Source organism: Globicephala melas, chromosome 8 (genome assembly GCF_963455315.2).
Source record: "Globicephala melas chromosome 8, mGloMel1.2, whole genome shotgun sequence".
NCBI classification, from domain to species: Eukaryota; Metazoa; Chordata; class Mammalia; order Artiodactyla; family Delphinidae; genus Globicephala; species Globicephala melas.
The window spans coordinates 90,986,264-91,006,690 of NC_083321.1; the positions used below are offsets into that span (position 1 = coordinate 90,986,264).

General features: G+C 40.6%; 1 protein-coding gene across 12 annotated transcripts in view; it reads right to left on the reverse strand.

Annotated features, from left to right (window-relative positions):
• The window catches only part of CADM1 (cell adhesion molecule 1), a 341,221-nt gene that overhangs the window by 76,951 nt on the left and 243,843 nt on the right, over window positions 1–20,427 (reverse strand). For all 12 annotated transcript variants that reach the window (XM_060304077.1, XM_060304075.1, XM_060304081.2 and 9 more), the window contains exon 2: window positions 376–522. In XM_060304077.1, the coding sequence (XP_060160060.1) occupies window positions 376–522 (147 nt within the window). The remainder of the gene's footprint in view (window positions 1–375; window positions 523–20,427) is intronic.

Below are 20,427 nucleotides of genomic sequence, written 5' to 3' on the forward strand. Positions count from 1 at the left end.
AGTCTTCAAACCAAACAGATTACCTTTGAGAATGCTATATTTTCCTTGCTTTACCCTATTTGAGTTGTTTGTGTCAGCTAAGTATTTGGGACTCAACGGCAATTCACCTTGAATTACTACAATCAATTCCTATTGCAAAGGAAGACTGCCTTACTTTTAAAAAAGGACCATTCAAGGTTTCTATTAAGTAGGAAGATTATGATTGCATGTCTCTTCTTTCCTCTGAAGAACTGATTAAACTTTAAGCATCTAACATTAAATTAAAAAAAAGAAAAAAAGAAAAAAAGAAAAAAAAGGAGGCCTTGGCAATCTCTTTATCAAGACAACGTGTAGGAAGAAAAGTTGCCATCTAACGCTATAGAGATGGAAACTTACGCCGGAAGTCCCTGAAATAAATGGTCTGTCTGTTGGGATTCAGTAGTTGGATAACAGAGTCGTCACTCTTGTTGACCTGGCAGCTGATGGTTGCAACTTCTCCCTCGATCACTGTCACATCTTTCGTAAACAAATTCTGTCCATCACCTTTACAAAAAGGAGAAAAAAATTCCATCAATTAAAATTTGGTTAATAGGATCAATTAAAATGAGAAACAAGAAGTGAATTAGAAAGAAACAAGAAGTGAATTAGAAAATAGACACGATGGGAATTCCCTGAAGGTCCAGTGGTTAGGACTCCGAGCTTTCACTGCCAAGGGAGCGGGTTCACGCCCTGGTCGGGGAACTAACATCCCACAAGCTGCGCGGCCAAAAAAGAAAATAGACAGGAGGAGCCACATTTGGTAAGGCTCACACACCTCTCTCCAATAGTCCACAAAACGAGTCTATTAAGCTGAGCTAGATCTAGGGGCAAAATACAACTAAGCCTGGAATCAACGTGCTGTCAGAAGTTGTGATGTCCATGCTCCAGCCTCCAGTGTTTTTACTAGCCAAGTAGTACGCTGGAGACGTATGGAAAGGTAAGAGTATTGGCTGTCATGAGGAACAGCAGCTCCCACAAACGGAGTAGGGGAAACATGTATACATCAGCCTTCCTCATCTGCGGGTTCGGCATCCACAGATCGAAAATACTAAAAAAAAAAAAAAAATTCCAGAATGTTCCCCAAAGCAAAACTTGAATTTGCATGACAGCAACTATTTACATAGTGCTTACATTGTTTTTACCACTATTTACATAACATTTACATTGTATTGGGTATTATAAGTAACCTAGAGATGACTTAAAGTATACATTTCTTTTTTTTTTGGGGGGTACGCGGGCCTCTCACTGTTGTGGCCTCTCCCGTTGCGGAGCACAGGCTCCGGACGCGCAGGCTCAGCGGCTGTGGCTCACGGGCCCAGCCGCTCCACGGCATGTGGGATCTTCCCGGACCGGGGCACAAACCCGTGTCCCCTGCATCGGCAGGCGGACTCTCAACCACTGTGCCACCAGGGAAGCCCTAAAGTATACCTTTTATAGAAAGGACTTGAGGATCCTGAGGTTTTTGGTGTCCGTGGGGGTCCTGGAACCAATCCCCCATGGATACCAAGCAATGACTGTACTGAACCTCAGCTCAAATGCCCTTGAGCTATTTGGTCACCTCACAGAAAACTCAAGGGGTCACTTAATAGAAGTAGGTGGGAGGGCTCAGTAAACAATCTCACCTTGTTAGTGGATGTCAAGATTCCCAAAGTATAGGCAGTTCCGTTATTTATTGCGTAGGGGTGGGGACCTGACTATGACCCTTTGGAAACTCAGTAAAATCATGGGAAGCCTTACAGTTCACTTTATTACTCTGTTCTCAGAAACTACATCTTCATGTAGTTTCAGGACTGCTCCAGGCAGTCCTGAACCACGCCCCTTCTACAGACTACCCCCTTCCAGCCATTTAGAAAATCTCTTACAGAACATGTCAAAAAGTCTAGGCTTTCAGATCCACTGATATCTGGATTATCTCCAGATCTGCTCTACTTTGTTACTTCTAGGATAAGTGACAGTAGCCAGGGCCCCTCATAAATGTCCTAAACGATCCACAGCACAGGTAGGAGGAGAGGAGACTTCAAAAGCAAAAGATGAAATAATTGTTGAATGTCCAATTCCGCACCAGGCATAGCAGGGGATTTAGTAGTATAAGATACTGTCCTAGCCTCTAAGAAGCTGCAATGTTGGTGAAAACTGATCCCTAATTCCCACTTACAGAACAAAAAGTATAATATAGGCAATAGGTACAATGGTCAATCAGGGAGGGGACAAGAGACATTGCTTTTTAGCTGTAAGATTTTAGGCAAACTATTTAAAGTCCCTGAGACAATGTCTCATCTGTAAAGTGGGGATAGTAATTAAAAGCTATCTCACAGAGCTGTTGGGAGGATTAGGAAAGATAATCAGGGACTTCCCTGGTGGCACAGTGGTTAAGAATCCACCTGCCAATGAAGGGGACACGAGTTCGAACCCTGATCTGGAAAGATCCCACATGCTGCAGAGCAACTAAGCCCGTGCGCCACAACTACTGAGCCTGCGCTCTAGAGCCCGTGCTCCACAGCGAAGAGCAGCCCCCGCTCACAACTAGAGAAAGCTCGCGCGCAGCAACCAAGACCCAACGCAGCCAAAAATAAATACATAAATAAACAAATTTAAAGAAAAAAAAAGAAAGATAATCAGTGTAAAGCATTTAGCACTGTGGCTATCTTCCGTAAAACTGAATAAATCGTAGCTGCTATCATCATCACCACCATCACTTCTCTAGATGTCAAATCCCAACTAAGCAACTGTACGTGTTGCCAGTAGTGTGGATACAAGAATGAAAGCTCACGGTCCCTGCTCTCAAGGAGCTCTCTATGTAATTATATATCAACTCGGGGTGGCTTATTCACTCTCTAAAAAAAACCTGTCACATTAAGAAACAAAGGTCAAAGATAAGTACTATTCTAAAAAAAAAAAATGAGACCGCATAAATAGAGACGCAATTTGAGTAAATGGAGGATTTCCACCTGCTCTCATATTTCTGCTGAAGGATCCTTTCTTGGCAGGACACAGTTGGGAAGTGTGAGAAGGGACGTCTAAGATGGCTTTAAGCCAAATCCACCTAGAAATAGACCAGCCTACGGGAGAGGATTAGAAAAGAGGCAACTAGAGGGATAAGGAAAAAATTATTAGAGGCACAGATAAACAAAAATTCTTGAAGCTTGAGGAGCAGAGCAAAAGCAAACCCAACCTTGAGACCTCTGATCCAGGGAAGTAACCTGGGTGTGAGAACGAGGCCCACAGGGCTTGTAGCAAGTGTAAAGGTAAATCTTCCCTAGCTTGATCCAGCAGTGAAAGCTTAGTGGGCTGAAGAGTGTTAGAGAATAATATCAAAGAGGAAGAGTGATCAGAGGAGACGAAGTCATGCTTATTTTTTCCTCAGTGGGTCACCGTGACAAACACAGAATTCAGAACCAAGCTGGGGGGAGCAGTTTATTCTCAGATCTGAGACTAAAACAAGGGAAAGGGAATTCCTGCCAATTGAGCAAGCTTTTCAAGGTGGTTTTGCTGGCCCTGGCGGGGAGGTCTGTACAGAAAGGACAATACCCCATTTCCTCAGGGTAACCCAACCTAGTAAGGAAACATTAAACTGCATGATTCAAATGCTATTCTGTCTCGAAAAATGGGACTTGCCTTGAGGAGGTTAGACTATCAAACCAGTCTACCGGATTGTGGAGGAGATTTCTTCTACCGAAAGGAAGTTTATTAGCAACACAAATAAGAATCTTCAGCTTATAAAAGGAACACATGGAAAGGCTACCCAGTGAAAGGCCTTAATCCCTTTGGCCTTATAGATCCTGACTACCATCTTGCAGATGCTGGGACTTAAAGCCAAGTGCAATTCAATTAAGCTCTAATAGAATAGTTACTGTGGAAATAACCATCCACTCTAATTTTAGTCTTTACTCAGAACCCTAGTATATTCTGTCTATATTCATATTAAGGCTATAAAACATTTGCAAAGGAGACAGGAGCAGAGGAGTTGACTGTGGTTTTGTATTCAAAGCAAGGAAAGTAATAAAACAGAGCCAGAGGGATTTTTTGTTTGTACGTTTCTTAAAAAGTCTAAACATTCTTATTTATTACTTATAATTAAATAATATAAGACCAGATCCCTTTAATGTGTCATTACTGAGTAAATCATTCAGGTAAAACTTTTGCCATCTGCAAATGTTTGCCCTTGCTGTGCTCTGGCACATAACAGGCTCTGCAAATCCACGGTGGTATCATCATCACTACTGTATTATTTTTTGAAATTGCTAAGGCCAACCTAAAATCCACTGTCTCAGAAAAGGACAATACGTAGCTATGTTAACATGGTTACAATACAAATGCTAAAAAATTATAAGTGTTGCAAGATATCAAAGTGCCTTGACTGATGGTGGTGGCCCAAGGATGTCACTCTGTAAAAGTCACCAATAAATTATATGGGTCAGCTGGACAGTAGTTATATTACACAGAGCTCCATGCTTGGAGCATCATAAGATGGCTGCAATGGAATAATAATGACCTATTTAGTTGAGGCAAAGGAAGCGAATGACAGTGATGAAAATATGATATGTATGTCAGTACTCCTAACCGCCTGAAGCCTTTATGTAAAAATAATTTCTGCTCACGTCCGCAACTATTTCTTCCAAACAGAAGGGTGCACTGTGACTTGATAAATTTCCCCTTGAAACAGATATCATGACAATTAGGTTGTTACAAAACACAATTTGATGTGTAGCAGAAGGCTACAAACAGGTAACTTTGGTGCCTTTCTTAAATAATCCATTTAAAAAACTCTTCCGATTTTCTAAAATTCAATTAGCAGATATACCGTCAGGGCAGAAACAGCACACGTTCTGGGCAAAAGAAATCAAGTAGGTACAATATACTGTAGCCATTAAATAAGGCTGTTATCAGCAAGGTAATTTATTTTAAGGGTGGAACAACGTCTGACACGTATAGACATTTTTGACTGCTAGTTGGTATATGTGGGTGAGGTTTAAGAGACGGAATCAAACTGGCTTTTAATTTATACCAGCAACTGTATTCCCTATAACTTCCCTATCTGACCCACAAATTCTAAAAATAAAACTCTGGCATTAGAGAGGCCCATTCTCTCGCAAGCAGGTCTCCCAAAGTACTCTAGAAGTTGCCAGGACATTCATTACAAGGAAGAAAAAGCATATTACCTAAAGCAAAAAAAAAAAAAAAAAAAAAAAGATAAAATTTATTTTGATGATCAGTAAAGACCATTTCAGCTGAGCTGGTTAGGGCTGGAGTGGGCTTGGGAATGCAGTGGACTCAGAAATCCCCCATTAATTCAATCATCAGTTGACTTAACTCATGGATTCTTTCCTGAAACCTCATTTTGTTATAAACACTATGTAAATGCATTACACAGAACACTAAGCCTGGGTTGGAATCTATTTGACCAACAAGAGAACTGCCTGAAGGCCGGGGTGATGGGGCAAATCTTCGAGCAAGAAGCTGAAATGAGAAATAGCATTCTCAGGCACCGGGACTGGGAGAAGGGAACGTATGTTGCTCTGACGCTAGGCGTTGTGTTAGTGGCTTTGCACGCTTTTCCTTCTCAAACTCCTGGAGTTTTCAATGTCTCCACTTTAAAGATTAAGAACCTGAGACACGGAGAAATTGAAATAAGCTGCCTAATGGAATTCAACTAAGTGGCCGAGCTGGTGTTTGAACCCAGTTACGTCAGATTCTCCAGCCCATACAGTTTGTACTTTTTAACCAGCCAACCTCAAGATTTGTTGCCAAGGATCTACTGGCTCTGCCTTGGAAATTTTACTTGTTTTTAAAGAGGGTGATTTCCCTATGAGCAACTTCTGAATTTTTTTTATTTCCATAATTTATCCAGAACACAATTACACACTTCAAGATGAGAGAGAAACTGTCCTGAATGTAAAACACCTTGTTTACTACTGCTTCCTTCTTTTAGCACTCAGCACACTGCCCCTGGAGAATGCCTTTATTACCAGTGCACGGCCAGCGTTTGCCAGCACCGAGGGCTCTGGCCCCCTGCTGCCTGGCTGTTAATAAATAAAGCACTTCATTTACACCGGGGAAGTCTCTCCAGTCAAGTCTATAATAAAAGGGCAAGTCACAGTTGGAACAGAATTCGGTTTATACTATGGCAACTATGTAAACTCTTCCTGACTCGAGGAGCACCAATGACTCTTTACTGGGAAGACAGCTTGACCAGAGAAAGAGCAAATAAGGTCCCCTGTTCTAGTCTTTCAGTTGCAAAATCGTCTTAGGGGAACCTTTCTTTTTAATCCTCTGCTGTGTGGAAGACTGAACCTAACATGAAATCAGCATAGTCAGGTTGTCTAAATAGGCAAAAGTCCAACCAACAATACAGGCTGTCCAAAAAAACCCAACCAAACCAACAAAAAAATCATCCTGCCAATGATCAACGCAGCCATTAAAAAAGCCACCAGAGTTATCGAAATTTTACACTAATTAAAGCTTTGGGGTTATTAATTCTTCCCCTCCAAATGGTACCTAAGTTGAGACTTTCTAAAGAGGCAAAAAGCTTGCATGTTTTTGAAACACTTATTTCTTATTGGTATGTGAGCCCTGTGTCTTAAAGCTTCAAATGGCTTTTCCCCCATTCTCATTTCTGTTGGATCCCATTTTTACAAGCATATCAGTTACGTGCCCAACTTGAAAGAAAAACCCCTTACCCCAACCCAAATACAACCATCACCAACAGAGGCTCTGCAATTCCTGCTAACGTTTCTGAGAGCTAGCCTTAGAACTGAGTACATTTCAGGAAAATGAAAAAAAAAAATTAAGATTCTGCTGAAACCCAGAGGGAGAAATCTTTCTAACTGCACATGTTCCTCCAAGTCAACGTAAACACAGCGTTCACTATAAATCATTAACAAAGCCATTAAGATGTGATTTCTATCTAAGCAATTATTGTCAGCATATTTCGTACACTTCCTTTAAAAGACTCAATCCTATCTTTCAATTCATTAAACTGTTCCTTGCATTTACAGAGTTTTATATCAAATCAGAAACCTATTTGAATTAATAAGAATTACAGTAAAAGTAATTTGAAAATAAATTATTTGAAGTTCAAGCCACAAAAGCTTTTGATGAAAGAATTTAGACCCCTTTAAATATTACAGTAACATTTTCAGTCATCCAACGTGCAAATAAAAGACAGTGAGAACCTGTGTCAAAAACGATGGGTCCAGGACTTCCCTGGCAGTCCAGTGGTTAAGACTCCACGCTTCCACCGCAGGGGACGCAGATTCCATCCCTGGTTGGGGAACTGAGGTCCCACGTGCCACGAGGCGCGGCCAAAAAAAAAAAAAAAAACCGAAACAGAAAACGATGGGTCTATCAACCATGGATTAAGGTTAAGGGTGAGCCCTCTTCAACATAAATACAATTCTTTATTTCGAAGAGAGACAATCCTTCAACCTTTGTGAATACTAGAATATTTATTTAAAATCAAAAGCATTCAATCTGTCTGCTGTTTACAAAGCTACTCTTAACCTTTTTGATCCTCATCCATGTTTTGCTATCCCAGACAGTAAAGTGGAATTTGTTGACTGCTCCAAGGACTGTCTACTCAATGGTCAAAATAAGCATGAATGCAAACCATACAGTTCACAAGCTCAGAGTTAAAATAAGATAAACCAACTCCACAGATAACTGAGTGGGCAAGAGTACGTCGCACGGACCAAAGCATTTCCTCTGTGTCACCTTCTTTTTCATAGAAGCCTTGTGGAAACCAAGGCCAACAGAACTAAAAGGAACCTCCAGATCAACTCTCTCATTTTATAGATAAAGACAGTGAGGCCCAGGGAGGAGATATGTAAGTAAGATCACATGGCAAGTATGAGGCCCCATCTCCTGATGGCTCATCAAGGTATTTCTATTCTTGGTTATTTCTAAATAACATTTATTGATTTGCTTCTAATTACAAAAGCAAGAGATGCTCAAGGTTTGTTTGTTTATTTATTTATTAAAAGCTTTGTTTCAAGTGTAGTATTCATAACACTTTATCCTATGGCATGGAGATGGTCAGGATCTCCTAAGAATCTCCTGTTATATAATTACTGCTGTATCACTTGAGCTTATGGAAGGAAAAAAAAATATTGAATTTAATCTAATCTCCTTTTATAATCAGTAAAAAGGTGAGGCAAATTTTTGAACGGCAAGTTAAAGAGTAATCTTCCCTCAGTGCTGGTTTTTTCTTCAATTAAAATTGTTGATTTCCCCTGAATACAAAACAAAAAAATATCATCTGACACAACATTAAGCAATTCATGAATATTCTGTATACGCATTCTTGTTTAGTTGACTAATGGCAAATTAACGTTCTCTATTTTGGCTTAAACACATACTATAGGTATGTTTGATTAGCATTGAATTCCAAAAGCTGATTACTATGCATGCTTTGATTATGTAATTACATAATAGAGTATAATGGCTCCTTTGGAGTCATTATGATCTATATTGCAAATATGTTTCAGTTTTGCTATAGTTTAAAAACGTTGAGATGAGAGCTCATAACAAGGCTCCACTTTTCAGTCTTACCAGCTAAATGGGCATTTCCCCATTCATCCCAACATCTCCTTGACACCAATTAAGGCCTATTGTGTCAAGCTGCATACACTTTTGAGAAGTTCCCTTTGTTTTCTCAGCATTCAAAAAAGGACATTGATTTTAAAAGCTGTATGATGCAAAAGGCCTGGTTTCAAAAAAAAAAAAAAACACAAGGCTGAAATTCCATCCTTCATCCATCCTTTGAAAGGTCTGCAAGGAATCACATCTAGTTCATTAATCACTGTTCAGACAACCACAAGGGGGTTAAAGATGGAATTTCACCTTTAACTCGAAAATGCACACGAAGGAGGGACAGCCAAGAATACTGATGCTTATAGTGGTGACTTGCCACAATGCGTTCAGCCACACCAACTTACACAAAGGTCCAGTTCTGCAAATCTCATGTCTTGCAATATCCCTTTCAGAAAGGGTAGCTCTGAAAGAGCACGGCCAGATTTTGCCTTCAGAGTTCCCAAACCCAGGTTTTGATGGATCTAAGGCTAACAAAATCGACCTAGTGAATAGATTTTGATAATTCCACCATCACCTTACAAATTGGAAAGTTCAGGGTTTAAAACAGGACAAAAGTTATTGCAAAGGACCATGTCAAGATTCTCTTGTCCCCATGAAATCCTTTAATCTTGTGCTATTTCATTTGTAAGAAGAGCTGTTTCTGCTTTTCTCTTCCAAGAGAATGAGCTCTTATACCATGCCAAACCAAAGGTGACCCGAGCCTTAACTTTAAAGACGAATAAGCATCAAGCTGTTTTTACCTTTGGGTCTATTGGTTTTCAGCATTAAGGCTGAAGAACCGCGGTCAAGCAGTTCAACTGTATTGACTGTTGGTCAATACAGTCCAACTGGTATTTACATATAGGATGAGAATCTCTTTTGTGAAAGGAAACATTGATTAGATGTGTGAAAACTCTTTTCCAGGAATACTGTGACAAAAGAAAGTAGTTACAGCAGCTGCGCCTATGCTATTTCAGTTTTAACCATCGCATTAGAAGCCTTCCTCTTAAAAGACTGAGCTCAATAGGACTTTTTAATCAGAGCCCACAGCACCAAGAGGGCCAAGCAATTACGATGCTTATGATCTGAGCTGCCTGACCCCATAAAGCGCAGAGGTTCAATGCCCTCTATAGAATGTTTGTGGGGAGTGATACCCGTCCACTAAACATGAAGATCTGAATTAGCTTTTCCATTAAAATCCACTTATCCAAGAAGCGAAGGCAATCAAAGAAAGAGGAATATAAGAATAAACCATAAAAGATAATAATAATCACTGAATCCTTTTGCTCTTCACAATGAAATGTGAAAATCCCAGACTTTCTTCTCCTCTCACTCCTTTTCATAGCTGGACAGGTTTCATGGCATTTTCGTTCATCAAAAAGATAGCATCTTTTTTGGAGAGAAGACAGCCTCACCCTGAAGAAAAACTTCCTCCAGTGGACACGTTTTCTGAGAATTAAAAGAGAGAGGAAAAAACAGAGCCCCCAAAGTAGGAAAGTCACTGTTTTATTTGCTTGTGAGATGGCACTGAAATCACCTTGTGGAACAGTCATTTTAAGCCTGCTAAATCTTCTTAGAGGCTCTTGGGAGAAAAGAGGCTCTTAAAAAAATATTAATTAAAAAATAACCACAGCCATCCAACTTGGACCTTGGAGGAGAACAATCTGAATACAGAGGCTTCTTACAAAACTAATTGTGTTGGCAAAGCAAGGAGTTTCTTCTCAATGGATTTGATTCTGTGATGCTCGTTTATGGCAAAAGAAGAATAAAAGAACAGTTTTATATTGCTCTGCTGCAGTAGCAATTCAAAGAGGGGGAGTGTTCCAGCATTTCAAAATACATTGTCTCTTTCAGACAGAGCGTGCTGAAGGCCAACTGTTGCTCTTCTGCACCAACCACTTTGCTAATGAACTGATAATATGATATTCCATTCCCTGGGATATATTAAATGGCTACTTTGCAGAGTGAAAACTAGTTGTACAGTTCTGCTGTCCATGAGCATGGACTACTGGGAAAGAAAATCACATTCTAAAATGGATGCATTGTGCAGGTGGAAGCCAGTAACTGATGAAGCACAGACCCTCACACCATCCAGTGGGGTGGGTGGTCACTGGTCCCAAAGTTAGCTGAAGCCTGGGAGAATGGGAATGGACGATTTTAATTCATATAGAGAACTATCCACATTTCTCAAACCATGAGCTCTTCATCATGAAAACAAAAGGTTTAAATGATTAAAACTCAAAATACGCATTAAAATATCTGAAAACCACAAAGGACGACACACATATTAGGTTCTATTATTCCTATAAATACTTAAGGGAACTTGGACTTCTTCCTTACCCGGGAAGAGACCTTGGTAGCCAAGTCATTTACTATACACACTGCAGCAGCCGCTGGTGAGCCCTCACTCTGTAAGAAAATATAATGTTGCCTGTTTTTCTAACCAATTGAAAAGAAATTCACAAATTTCTGTCTCAAAGCTACGGAGACAGCAGACTCTACTGTGGTCTCTTCTTAACTGATGCTTCTCAATTTCCCTACAGGCTAAGCATATTTAGAGATGAAGATTGTTTACAATAACTGCCCCTCTACAAAGTGCTTTAAATTGAATTTCCTTCCAACCCTTAAGCTCAAGTCTCAATGGAGATGGCACGTGCAGTTCCCTTATTTTTTATACCCTGCTTTTAAGCACCCAATTTAATATCATCTTTCCCTTTGATGAGAGGTATCATTATTAAAGCCGGGCCACTTGCTTCAACTTACTAAAAGCTGACTTTTTTTTTTTTTCTTTACGTTTGCCTCCAGGGTGTTAAAAGACTAACAATTAGTGTAAGATATTTAAAATCACAAGGCTTATCCCATGTAACAATGATTACTACACACAGAAAAGAAAAGGGAAGTGACTGCTTTTCTCCACGTCTGGAGGCAAGAGAAACACATTTCTAAAGCGTTCATTATTATTTTAATTTTTTTAATATCAGGAAAACTCCCATGATTTCTGGAGGGAGCATTATTTTAATTATCTGTATGACAACAATAGCTAAATACTTTAAAAATGTTTTCTGTGTGCCAGGCGCTATGCGTTGTTTTTTGTGTTATTTCATTTAATCCTCACAACAATCCTATGTGGTTCAATATCTTATCATCATCCCCATTATACAGATGAGGAAACTGAGATTTAGAGAGGTTAAATAAGTGGCTGGAACCAATATCCAAACCTCCGTCTATTTAACTGTGGCACTAGTCACAATTACAGTATGTTAATGAGGCTTTATTTTATGATGCTAAAAGAACGGTGGGGAACTAATGGAAGAATCTACTGTATCTGATTTCTGTGAGTTAGGACTAAAACTAAACTAATACAGCTTAGAAGGAATTTGAAGCCTATCCATCAGCAATCAGCATGTTCCAATATGTGACAGCGATATAATTAGCTCTATAACCAGAGTCCAAATACTGGTCCTTTAGTATTTAGAGAGAGGATGTCTGTTCTGCCGAATGATCCCGACTCAAAATGCAGTTCAACTCCAACTTCAGGCATTTAGAGTGTCTGCTTCAAGGGCATTCATTAGTATTGACAATCTATGTGACTGAAATTTGGCTGTAATAGCAGTCTCTCTCTACATCTCCTCGTTCATTTTTCCTGCCAACAAGAGCCATTGAACACCTTCCAAATTTAAAGCTTAGAGCCGACAGGACAAGCAAGTAAGGATATCAGTTGGAACACATCAGATATGGACTCAGAGTGAATGTCAACCTCAACTGACATGACTACAGAAACAGAAACCGGGGAAATGGGAGGGGATAGATGTTTCATATTCTTATTCTAGAGGGTATTCCGAGCGTGTGTAATATGGTTTGTTGAAGAAACAGCTGTAAATCCATGATAAGCATCATGCTGAATAATGTGGCAACATTCAACTTATTCACATCTCCTACCAGGAATCCAAGCAGCTTTGGACTATTTTATGAAATGACAGTTTCTTAGCTGGAAAATTGGGTTCTGTGACTAAGGCCCTTATGGTGAGTTATGCCCTCTATCATCCGTCAGTCACAAAGCAAGTGGCGGTTTTTTAACCTCTGGGCTCTTGAGTTGTTGGTCCCAGCTGAGTCTGAGAAGAAACATATGAGTTAGAAAGCTCTTCTTAAGCCAGGGTTTGATGAAGGGATTGCATATGGAGAGTGGCCAAAGGAGATTCCAGATTCTACTTTCCTGACTGCCGAGTCCCCGGCGGAAAGCCTATGTCAGTCAGAGGGGCCCTGCCGCTAACCAAAGCGGTGTCATTATGAAAATAACTTGATTAGTTATCATCTGAATGTGGGCTGCTGATTAATCATCATTGAAATTAGAGATATGTGATAAGGACATCACTTGTACCTTATTTTCACTTAAGTGGGCATCTAAGGAAAATGAGACCATAAAACTCGGAAAAAAGGAATTTGTGCTGCAGTTCTGAGCTTACTGGTGGTGAAACCGGGAAAAACTCCGAATCTGTTTTCACATTTTCAAAAGGGTAAATGGCATCTCTCCTCCAAGGTTATCATGAGAATCGAGTGAGGAAATGTGAGTAACAGTATTTTTTGGGCTCCAAAAATGCTAAATAAAGGATATAATCTTTTCCTTCTCCAGCTATCTCCATGCAGCCTCTGTCTATAGTGCTTGGACCTTCTTATGAGCTTCCATGATCTGCTGGAATTCTTTTTTTTCAATTTCAGAGCTTTAGCGAGCATTCTTTTCATTCTAAGGCTAACTACAAAAGCACAGAGTAAATTAAAACATCTTCATCACTAACGTTAAATTGCAAACTAAAACCATCCTCAGTATGAAAAGTATAAGGTGAATAGCAGATGCAGGCAGAGGAGTGAACATTTAAAATTAGGTTCAATCTATAGCACTACAAACATGACTTATTTTCTGTTTTCCCTCCTTTAATTATATGGTCATGATTAGTTCAGTGGACAATTTCCGTGTTCTAAGGTTGTGTTAGGTTAGTCATGTAACACACAACACCCTTGCTGGAAAACCTCAACCGTCAGTCAACACCTCAGATATCAAGTTACTGAATACGCTGTTCCACAAAAGTGAGCTTTCCATATCATTGAATCTCTCTCTGAAGGCCAAAATTAAAACGAAATGAAATGAAACAAAAACAATTTCCACAGAGCTTGCTGACTTGCCACTTTGTCCTATGCTCCTATTTAAGGAGGATGACATGAGTTAATGACACACGTAGGACTATGTGGCCCTTCTCTAAACAATCTCAGCTGTCAGGCCTGTATATGTCCTTGCTGCTTCCCTCCAATGCTGGCTGTCACTTCTTGAAGATAATTCCTTCCTTTATTACTAAGTGCAAGGGCTTTGAGAAAGCTACTGGTACTAAGACCTTTCCTGCTTACTAATCCAGGATGTTTGAGGTCTCTAGAAACCTAACCTTCACTAAGTGGTGTGTCACTGTGGCATGAGGGGGGTGTAATTTCCCCCTTCATTTGACACTGGAGGAAAGAAAAGTGCACAGACAAAATTCAGTTAACAATAATATTTGGCTTAGTTTGACAATAATACTTTGACACTAATAGATATTCTTTTTTTTTTTTTTGGCGGTACTCGGGCCTCTCACTGTTGTGGCCTCTCCCATTGCGGAGCAGACTCCGGACGCACAGGCTCAGCGGCCATGGCTCACGGGCCCCGCCGCTCCGCGGCATGTGGGATCCTCCCAGACCGGGGCACGAACCCGTGTCCCCTGCATCGGCAGGCGGCCTCTCAACCACTGCGCCACCAGGGAAGCCCAATAGATATTCTTAGGTAAAAATACACCTTTGAATGTAGGAAGCAAACCAATAAAAAAAAATTGGTGACTGAGTCTAGTTTGTTTTTTAATGTTATTATTATTAGTTCAAACCCATCTATTACTAAGCTATGTATAAAGGCAGGTAAACTGACCATGGAGGATGCCGCAGGATCCAGCTGGAAGTCATTCGCTTTCCCCATGAAGCTCTGATACCGCCCCACGTTCCTAGACTTCTGGCTCATGGTGTGTTGTAATTGTCAGTCTCGGCACTTATTACACTGAGAGTTCTATGGTCATTTATTTACAGGGTGGTTTCCTTTTTAAAAATATTTTGATCTAGGTTCAACTGCTAGCACTGCCAGTTATTAGCTAAACCTTGCAAAAGTTACTTAAAGCCTCTTGAAGCCTCAGGTTTTACACATGTAAAATGGGTCTAAAAATTATAATTATTGTATCTCCTTGAGAACAGTCATACTATCTTCTTCATCTTTGTATTCCCAAAGCATAATAGAGAGTCAGTTTACAGAGAAAGTGTTTAATCAATGCTTGTTAGGGGAGTTACTAAGACCTTCACACTGAGGCAGTCTCATTTTTGGAGACAAGTCTCAACATCAAAACATTAAGTTGTACCCATATCTCTCATTAAATATAATTGTGAACTTCAAATGAACTTAATTAAGAATTTCCTTAATTTTGCTTTTGAAATGATTAATTCCAATTGTCTGTTATATTCTGAAGCTAACCATTTGCTTTTCCATGGCTCAGACATTTTCACAAGGTCGAAAAGAAACAGCCCTAGTGCTGTGTCTCCAGTGGTCAACAGAGTAAACAGCCCAGCTTTAAGAAGTTCCTGATGTATATATGTATTGCATCTTCTTTATCCATTCATCTGTCAATGGGCATATATACAATGGAATACTACTCAGCCATAAAAAGGAACGAAATGGGGTCATTTGTAGAGACGTGCATGGACCTAGAGACTGTCACACAGAGTGAAGTGAGTCAGGAAAAACAAATATCGTATATTAACGCATGTATGGGGAACCGACAAAAATGGTACAGCTGAACTGGTTTGCAGGGCAGAAATAGAGACACAGATGTAGAGAACAAACATATGGACACCAAGGGGGGAAAGGGGCAGGGGTGGGGGTGGGGGTGGTGGTGGTGGTGGTGGTGGGATGAATTGAGAGACTGGGATTGACATGTATACACTAATATGTATAAAATAGATAACTAATAAGAACCTGCTGTATAGAAATATAAATAAAATAAAATTCCAAAAAAAAATGAAGTTCCTGATGTTGCGAGGGAGACAGACATGTGTACGTACAAGGACAGCACAGTGTGGTGAGACTCATTAGCCACAAGGATGCTACTGCACTATGGGAAGCTGGAGAAGCCAGGAAGGACCCTGTCAGGATGGGGGTGCAAATTCCAGAGAGGATGAAGAAGAGACACTAGAAAGAAGGATCGTGGTGTGTTTAGAACAAAGGGAAGAGTGTGGTATGCTCTGAAGGGTGCCAGGAAGGGGCGCTTTCTAGAAAGGTCATTAGGTCCAGATATTGAAGGACACTGTAGGCCAGGCTAGGGAATTTGCACTTTATCTTGTAATTAATAGGGAACCATTAAGTGATTTTAATCCAGGGAGTGATATGATCACACGTGTGTTCTGAAAGATAACGTTTGTGCAGAGAGGGAGGGAAGATGGGAGGTGGGAAAACGCTGGAGCCAAGAAGATCAGTTAAGAGACTTCAGCCACAGAGTACTCGAAGCTGATAAGAGCCAGGTAAGGGAATCCGGAGGGGGGATGGCAGAGCTCAGGGTGGGAGGAGGGAGAGTGAGGAGGAGTGGGGAGCCCTTCCAGGTGAGGCACATTAGTGGGCTTTCAGCTCCGTTAAGCGGGCCCTGGGTGTTCCTCAGTCACCTCTGTTCAACTCCAGTTAGTGTCTAGTGGCTTTCTAAGGAAGGACCAGCAAAGAGCTAACTTTCAAAAGGAGCTGGACGGCAGTTCACACACCCATTCTCATCACCACTGTTGTTCACCACGGAGATGGGTTTTTGCAGCCTCACTTGTACCAAAAATAGAATTAGGGTACCTGGGTGTCCCTCCACCCCTGCAACCCTCACCCCCAAAAGAGCCCTTCTATTTCAGTGTGGTCGACCAGTAGTTTTGAAAATCCCTGAGAGATGATTAAAAATGAAGAATCTCAAACCACACCAGACTGACTGAGTCAGAATCTGCATTTTAACAAGAGACTCTAATCATTCATGTGTGCATTACAGTTTGAGGAGCTCTGGCCTAGAGTACAGTAATTCTCTCATGATCCTAAACATTGAGAGTGATGGCTGAACCAAGGAAGATCACAGAAAGAAGTGTGTTGTTCCTAGACAACAGGTTTCAAGGAAACTAGTGAATCAGTGAGTCATGGGGTGAAGAAGAAGGTGAATCCGCACCACCAAGTGAGGCCCATCTCCAGGGAGTAACATGGCTTCTCCTTCTGTAAAAACCGACTTCAAGTTTGCACGATGACGATAAATTGATGTGAATCGTTCATGAAGTCAATAGGAACTAGAACCTTGGGTTCTTTTCCAAGTTTCACAGAACCACCACTACACAAATGAAAAATCCTCTCCCAAAGCAGCTAGCTGACTGCAACCAAGGCAAATAGATTATTCTGCATTCAGCTGCAAAAAAACCCGACTTCTTCCAGCTGGTGCTCCCACACTCAGTGGGTTTGTAAGTTTGCATGCCGCACTCTGGTTAATTTTTGCTTCTTTGGTTTCATTGTTACTGTATGTTTTGTGCTCGTGTGTGTTGAGCCAGTGAAGACAAAACAACAAATAGGGAAATAAGGCAAGCAGTCCAAAATGAAAACTGAAAGAGGCAGCCCAGGTTTGTTACAAAAGTGATGAGATTCAACTATACAATCTGAAGGGAGGGGAAAAGAAATCTGTACTACCCCATTACAGCAGACTTTTTCACTCTGTGTCCAGGACATAAAATTTGCTGCAAAAGCACTAGTTACAATAGCCAGGACATTGAAGCAACCTAAGTGTCCATTGACAGATGAATGGATAAAGATGTGGCACATATACACAATGGAGTATTACTCAGCCATAAAAAGAAACAAAATTGAGTTATTTGTAGTGAGGTGGATGGACCTAGAGTCTGTCATACAGAGTGAAGTAAGTCAGAGAGAGAAAATCAAATACCATATGCTAACACATATACATGGAATGTAAAAAAGAAAAAATGGTCATGAAGAACCTAGGGGCAGGACGGGAATAAAGACACAGACCTACTAGAGAATGGACTTGAGGATATGGGGAGGGAGAAGGGTAAGCTGGGACGAAGTGAGAGAGTGGCATGGACATATTTACACTACCAAATGTAAAACAGATAGCTAGTGGGAAGCAGCCGCATAGCACAGGGAGATCAGCTCCCTGCTTTGTGACCACCGAGAGGGGTGGGATAGGGAGGGTGGGAGGGAGACGCAAGAGGGAGGAGATAGGGGGATATATGTGTATGTACAGCTGATTCATTTTGTTATACAGCGGCAACTAACACAACAATGTAAAGCAATTATACTCCAATAAAGATGTTAAAATAAAATTATACTCCAGTAAAGATGTTAAAATAAAATAAAATAAAATAAAATTCTGGGTACTCTGGGAACACCCAGAAACCGGAATTGTGAAAAAAAAAATTGCGGCAAAACTGTAGGTAATGACATAAACAGAGGTTTAAGGGAAATAATAAGAGTCATAAGCTGTAGGCAGAAAGAAGCAGACACAGAAAGAGCCTCGTAGAATGTTCAGGGGAAGAAAAGGTAAACAAGAGTTTCACTTTTACACGGCCTCTTAATGAACATCCATGGATCAGCCTGGAGCGGATGCTAGAGTGAATGTGCCTTGCCTTCCGGATGCAGGCTAACAGCATCCTTAGCAGCAGCTCACAGGAGGAAATGACACTTACCTTGAAAGCAAAGAAGCAAAGGTTTCACCTAAGTGTAAGAACCTCAGCTTGGAGAGGTTCTCTCCTATCACGCTGAAACTTAAGTATATAAAGTTTAGAATTTCAACCATTGTGTAAGTTTCCTAATAAACTTTTCTAATTTTATTTTACTTTTTTGGTGGGGGGAAGAGAGGGTGGAGCAGCACAATGGTCATTGCCACGATCTAGTTTCTGTTCTTCCTGTTCCTTAATATATGGCGATTGCAATTGGTTCGCACTTCATTCCCCCAACCAATGTGTTCTTATATGAAAGCTTTCAGGGTTTTTACTCCTGGCATACCCAGATGGCTTTCCTGCAGTGGGAGAATACATCTGAAGGGTTTTCTGCTGGGTTACTAAAGTGCAGTTTCAGAGAGAATAATGTTCTGAATTTCAGTCTCTTAAAAAAGTCGTTGGGTTTACAGGCAGTCACGCTTGTCACATTTAGCGTGTGAATTACGTACTTCGTGGACACAGTTAAACTGCCACAGTTGTGCACAGCCATAATTTCTACAGAGAAAAGACCAACAATTGGGGAACTTTATTACTACTATTTTTCATTTTTAAGAAGCCAAAATCAACCCTCCTAACATTATAAGATAGTTTTTCTTTTTAAAAAAGTTTTTTTTTTCTTAAATAAAGAGAAAGAAAAAAAGAAAACCTCTAATGGGCTACTTGCTGTTCTATTCACTTTTTAGATTTGTCAATTTTTGAGTGACTGCCAGCATCAGGGACTCTTTGTAACACCTTGTACTTGGGATATAATGAAAACATGAAATGATTAAAAATACTGTGAGTGTAACTGCAGAAGGGACTATATATTCTGGGCCCTAAGGAAGGCCGTTTCTTTGCAGAATCAGACAGACTCCATTTATGTTATTAAATAGTAGCACTATTCACTGTCCAGGCTGGAAGCTTCCCGACATGTCAAAGGCACTGATATCGATATGTCCAAAGCACACATTCGAACATTAACCTTTAGAATGCTGGTATCCTCTAGCCTTGTAATTCAGAGTGTAGGAATTAGATATCCAGTCCTATGACATTGCTTACATGTCACAAATGTCTATCTGTCAAAAAATGTTTCTTTTTCCTACTAATTCACCTGAGAGTCAAAAAAAGTATGAGGATTGTAGAGTTTGTAAGCAGAATACATTATTAATATAAATGGTAAGGCTAAATACTATTAATAATTTAAAAAAGCACCAATTAAATGCTGCTTCTTTGAACCCTAGCTCTGTGCCAGGCACTCTGTTGGGTGTTTTGCCACACCCGTGGTTCTCAACTTGTTTTGGCATGCATCAGAATCCTGGGCCCTACCCTGGGGTTTTTAATTTGGCAGGTCTGGGGTGGGGCCCAAGGATTTGCCTTCCTAGTAAATTCCCAGGCGATGTGATGCTGCTACCCTAGGGACCACACTTTGAGAACTGGCACACATCATCTTATTGAATCCTTCACTGTGTCCGTTTTATAGGTGAGGAAACTGAGGCTCAGAGAGGGGCTCTGCCACTTAATAGCTGTATACATTTGGGCAAGATACTTAACTTCCTCACGTCTCTGTGAGGGTGACCATTCCCATGAGGACTTTTCCCATGGCCAAATCTCGTCCTTTCTATCTAAATGCCCCCCTGACTTTATCCGAATGTTAATCCGTGTCCCTTTTCTACCGCCCATTACTAGTACCATATCAGCTCAGATTTATGACCTGCCAGCCGTGTTGTGATTAGATGTCATCCCTGTCTTTCTATTACTCCGATATTGATAGATAAAATTCTGTGGTGATGCATCACCTGCCCTTTCAAAGGTTACTGCCAGCAGATGCTAGGAATCAATACAGTTCTTATCTGTCACAAACCACAAGAAAAGCATGGTAAACAAGGCTCAATGAAAGGCCTGTGAACAGGTCAAAGAGAGAATCCCAGCTGCACGGTGTCACGAGTTTTTGTTTCCCTACCTAGTCCAGAACCTGGCTTTGGCTCTCAACTATCCGTTTAAGGTTTGGACCATATAATATAGTGGGGCTCAGAACTAGGCCCTGGGTCCAACACCATCTCTAGT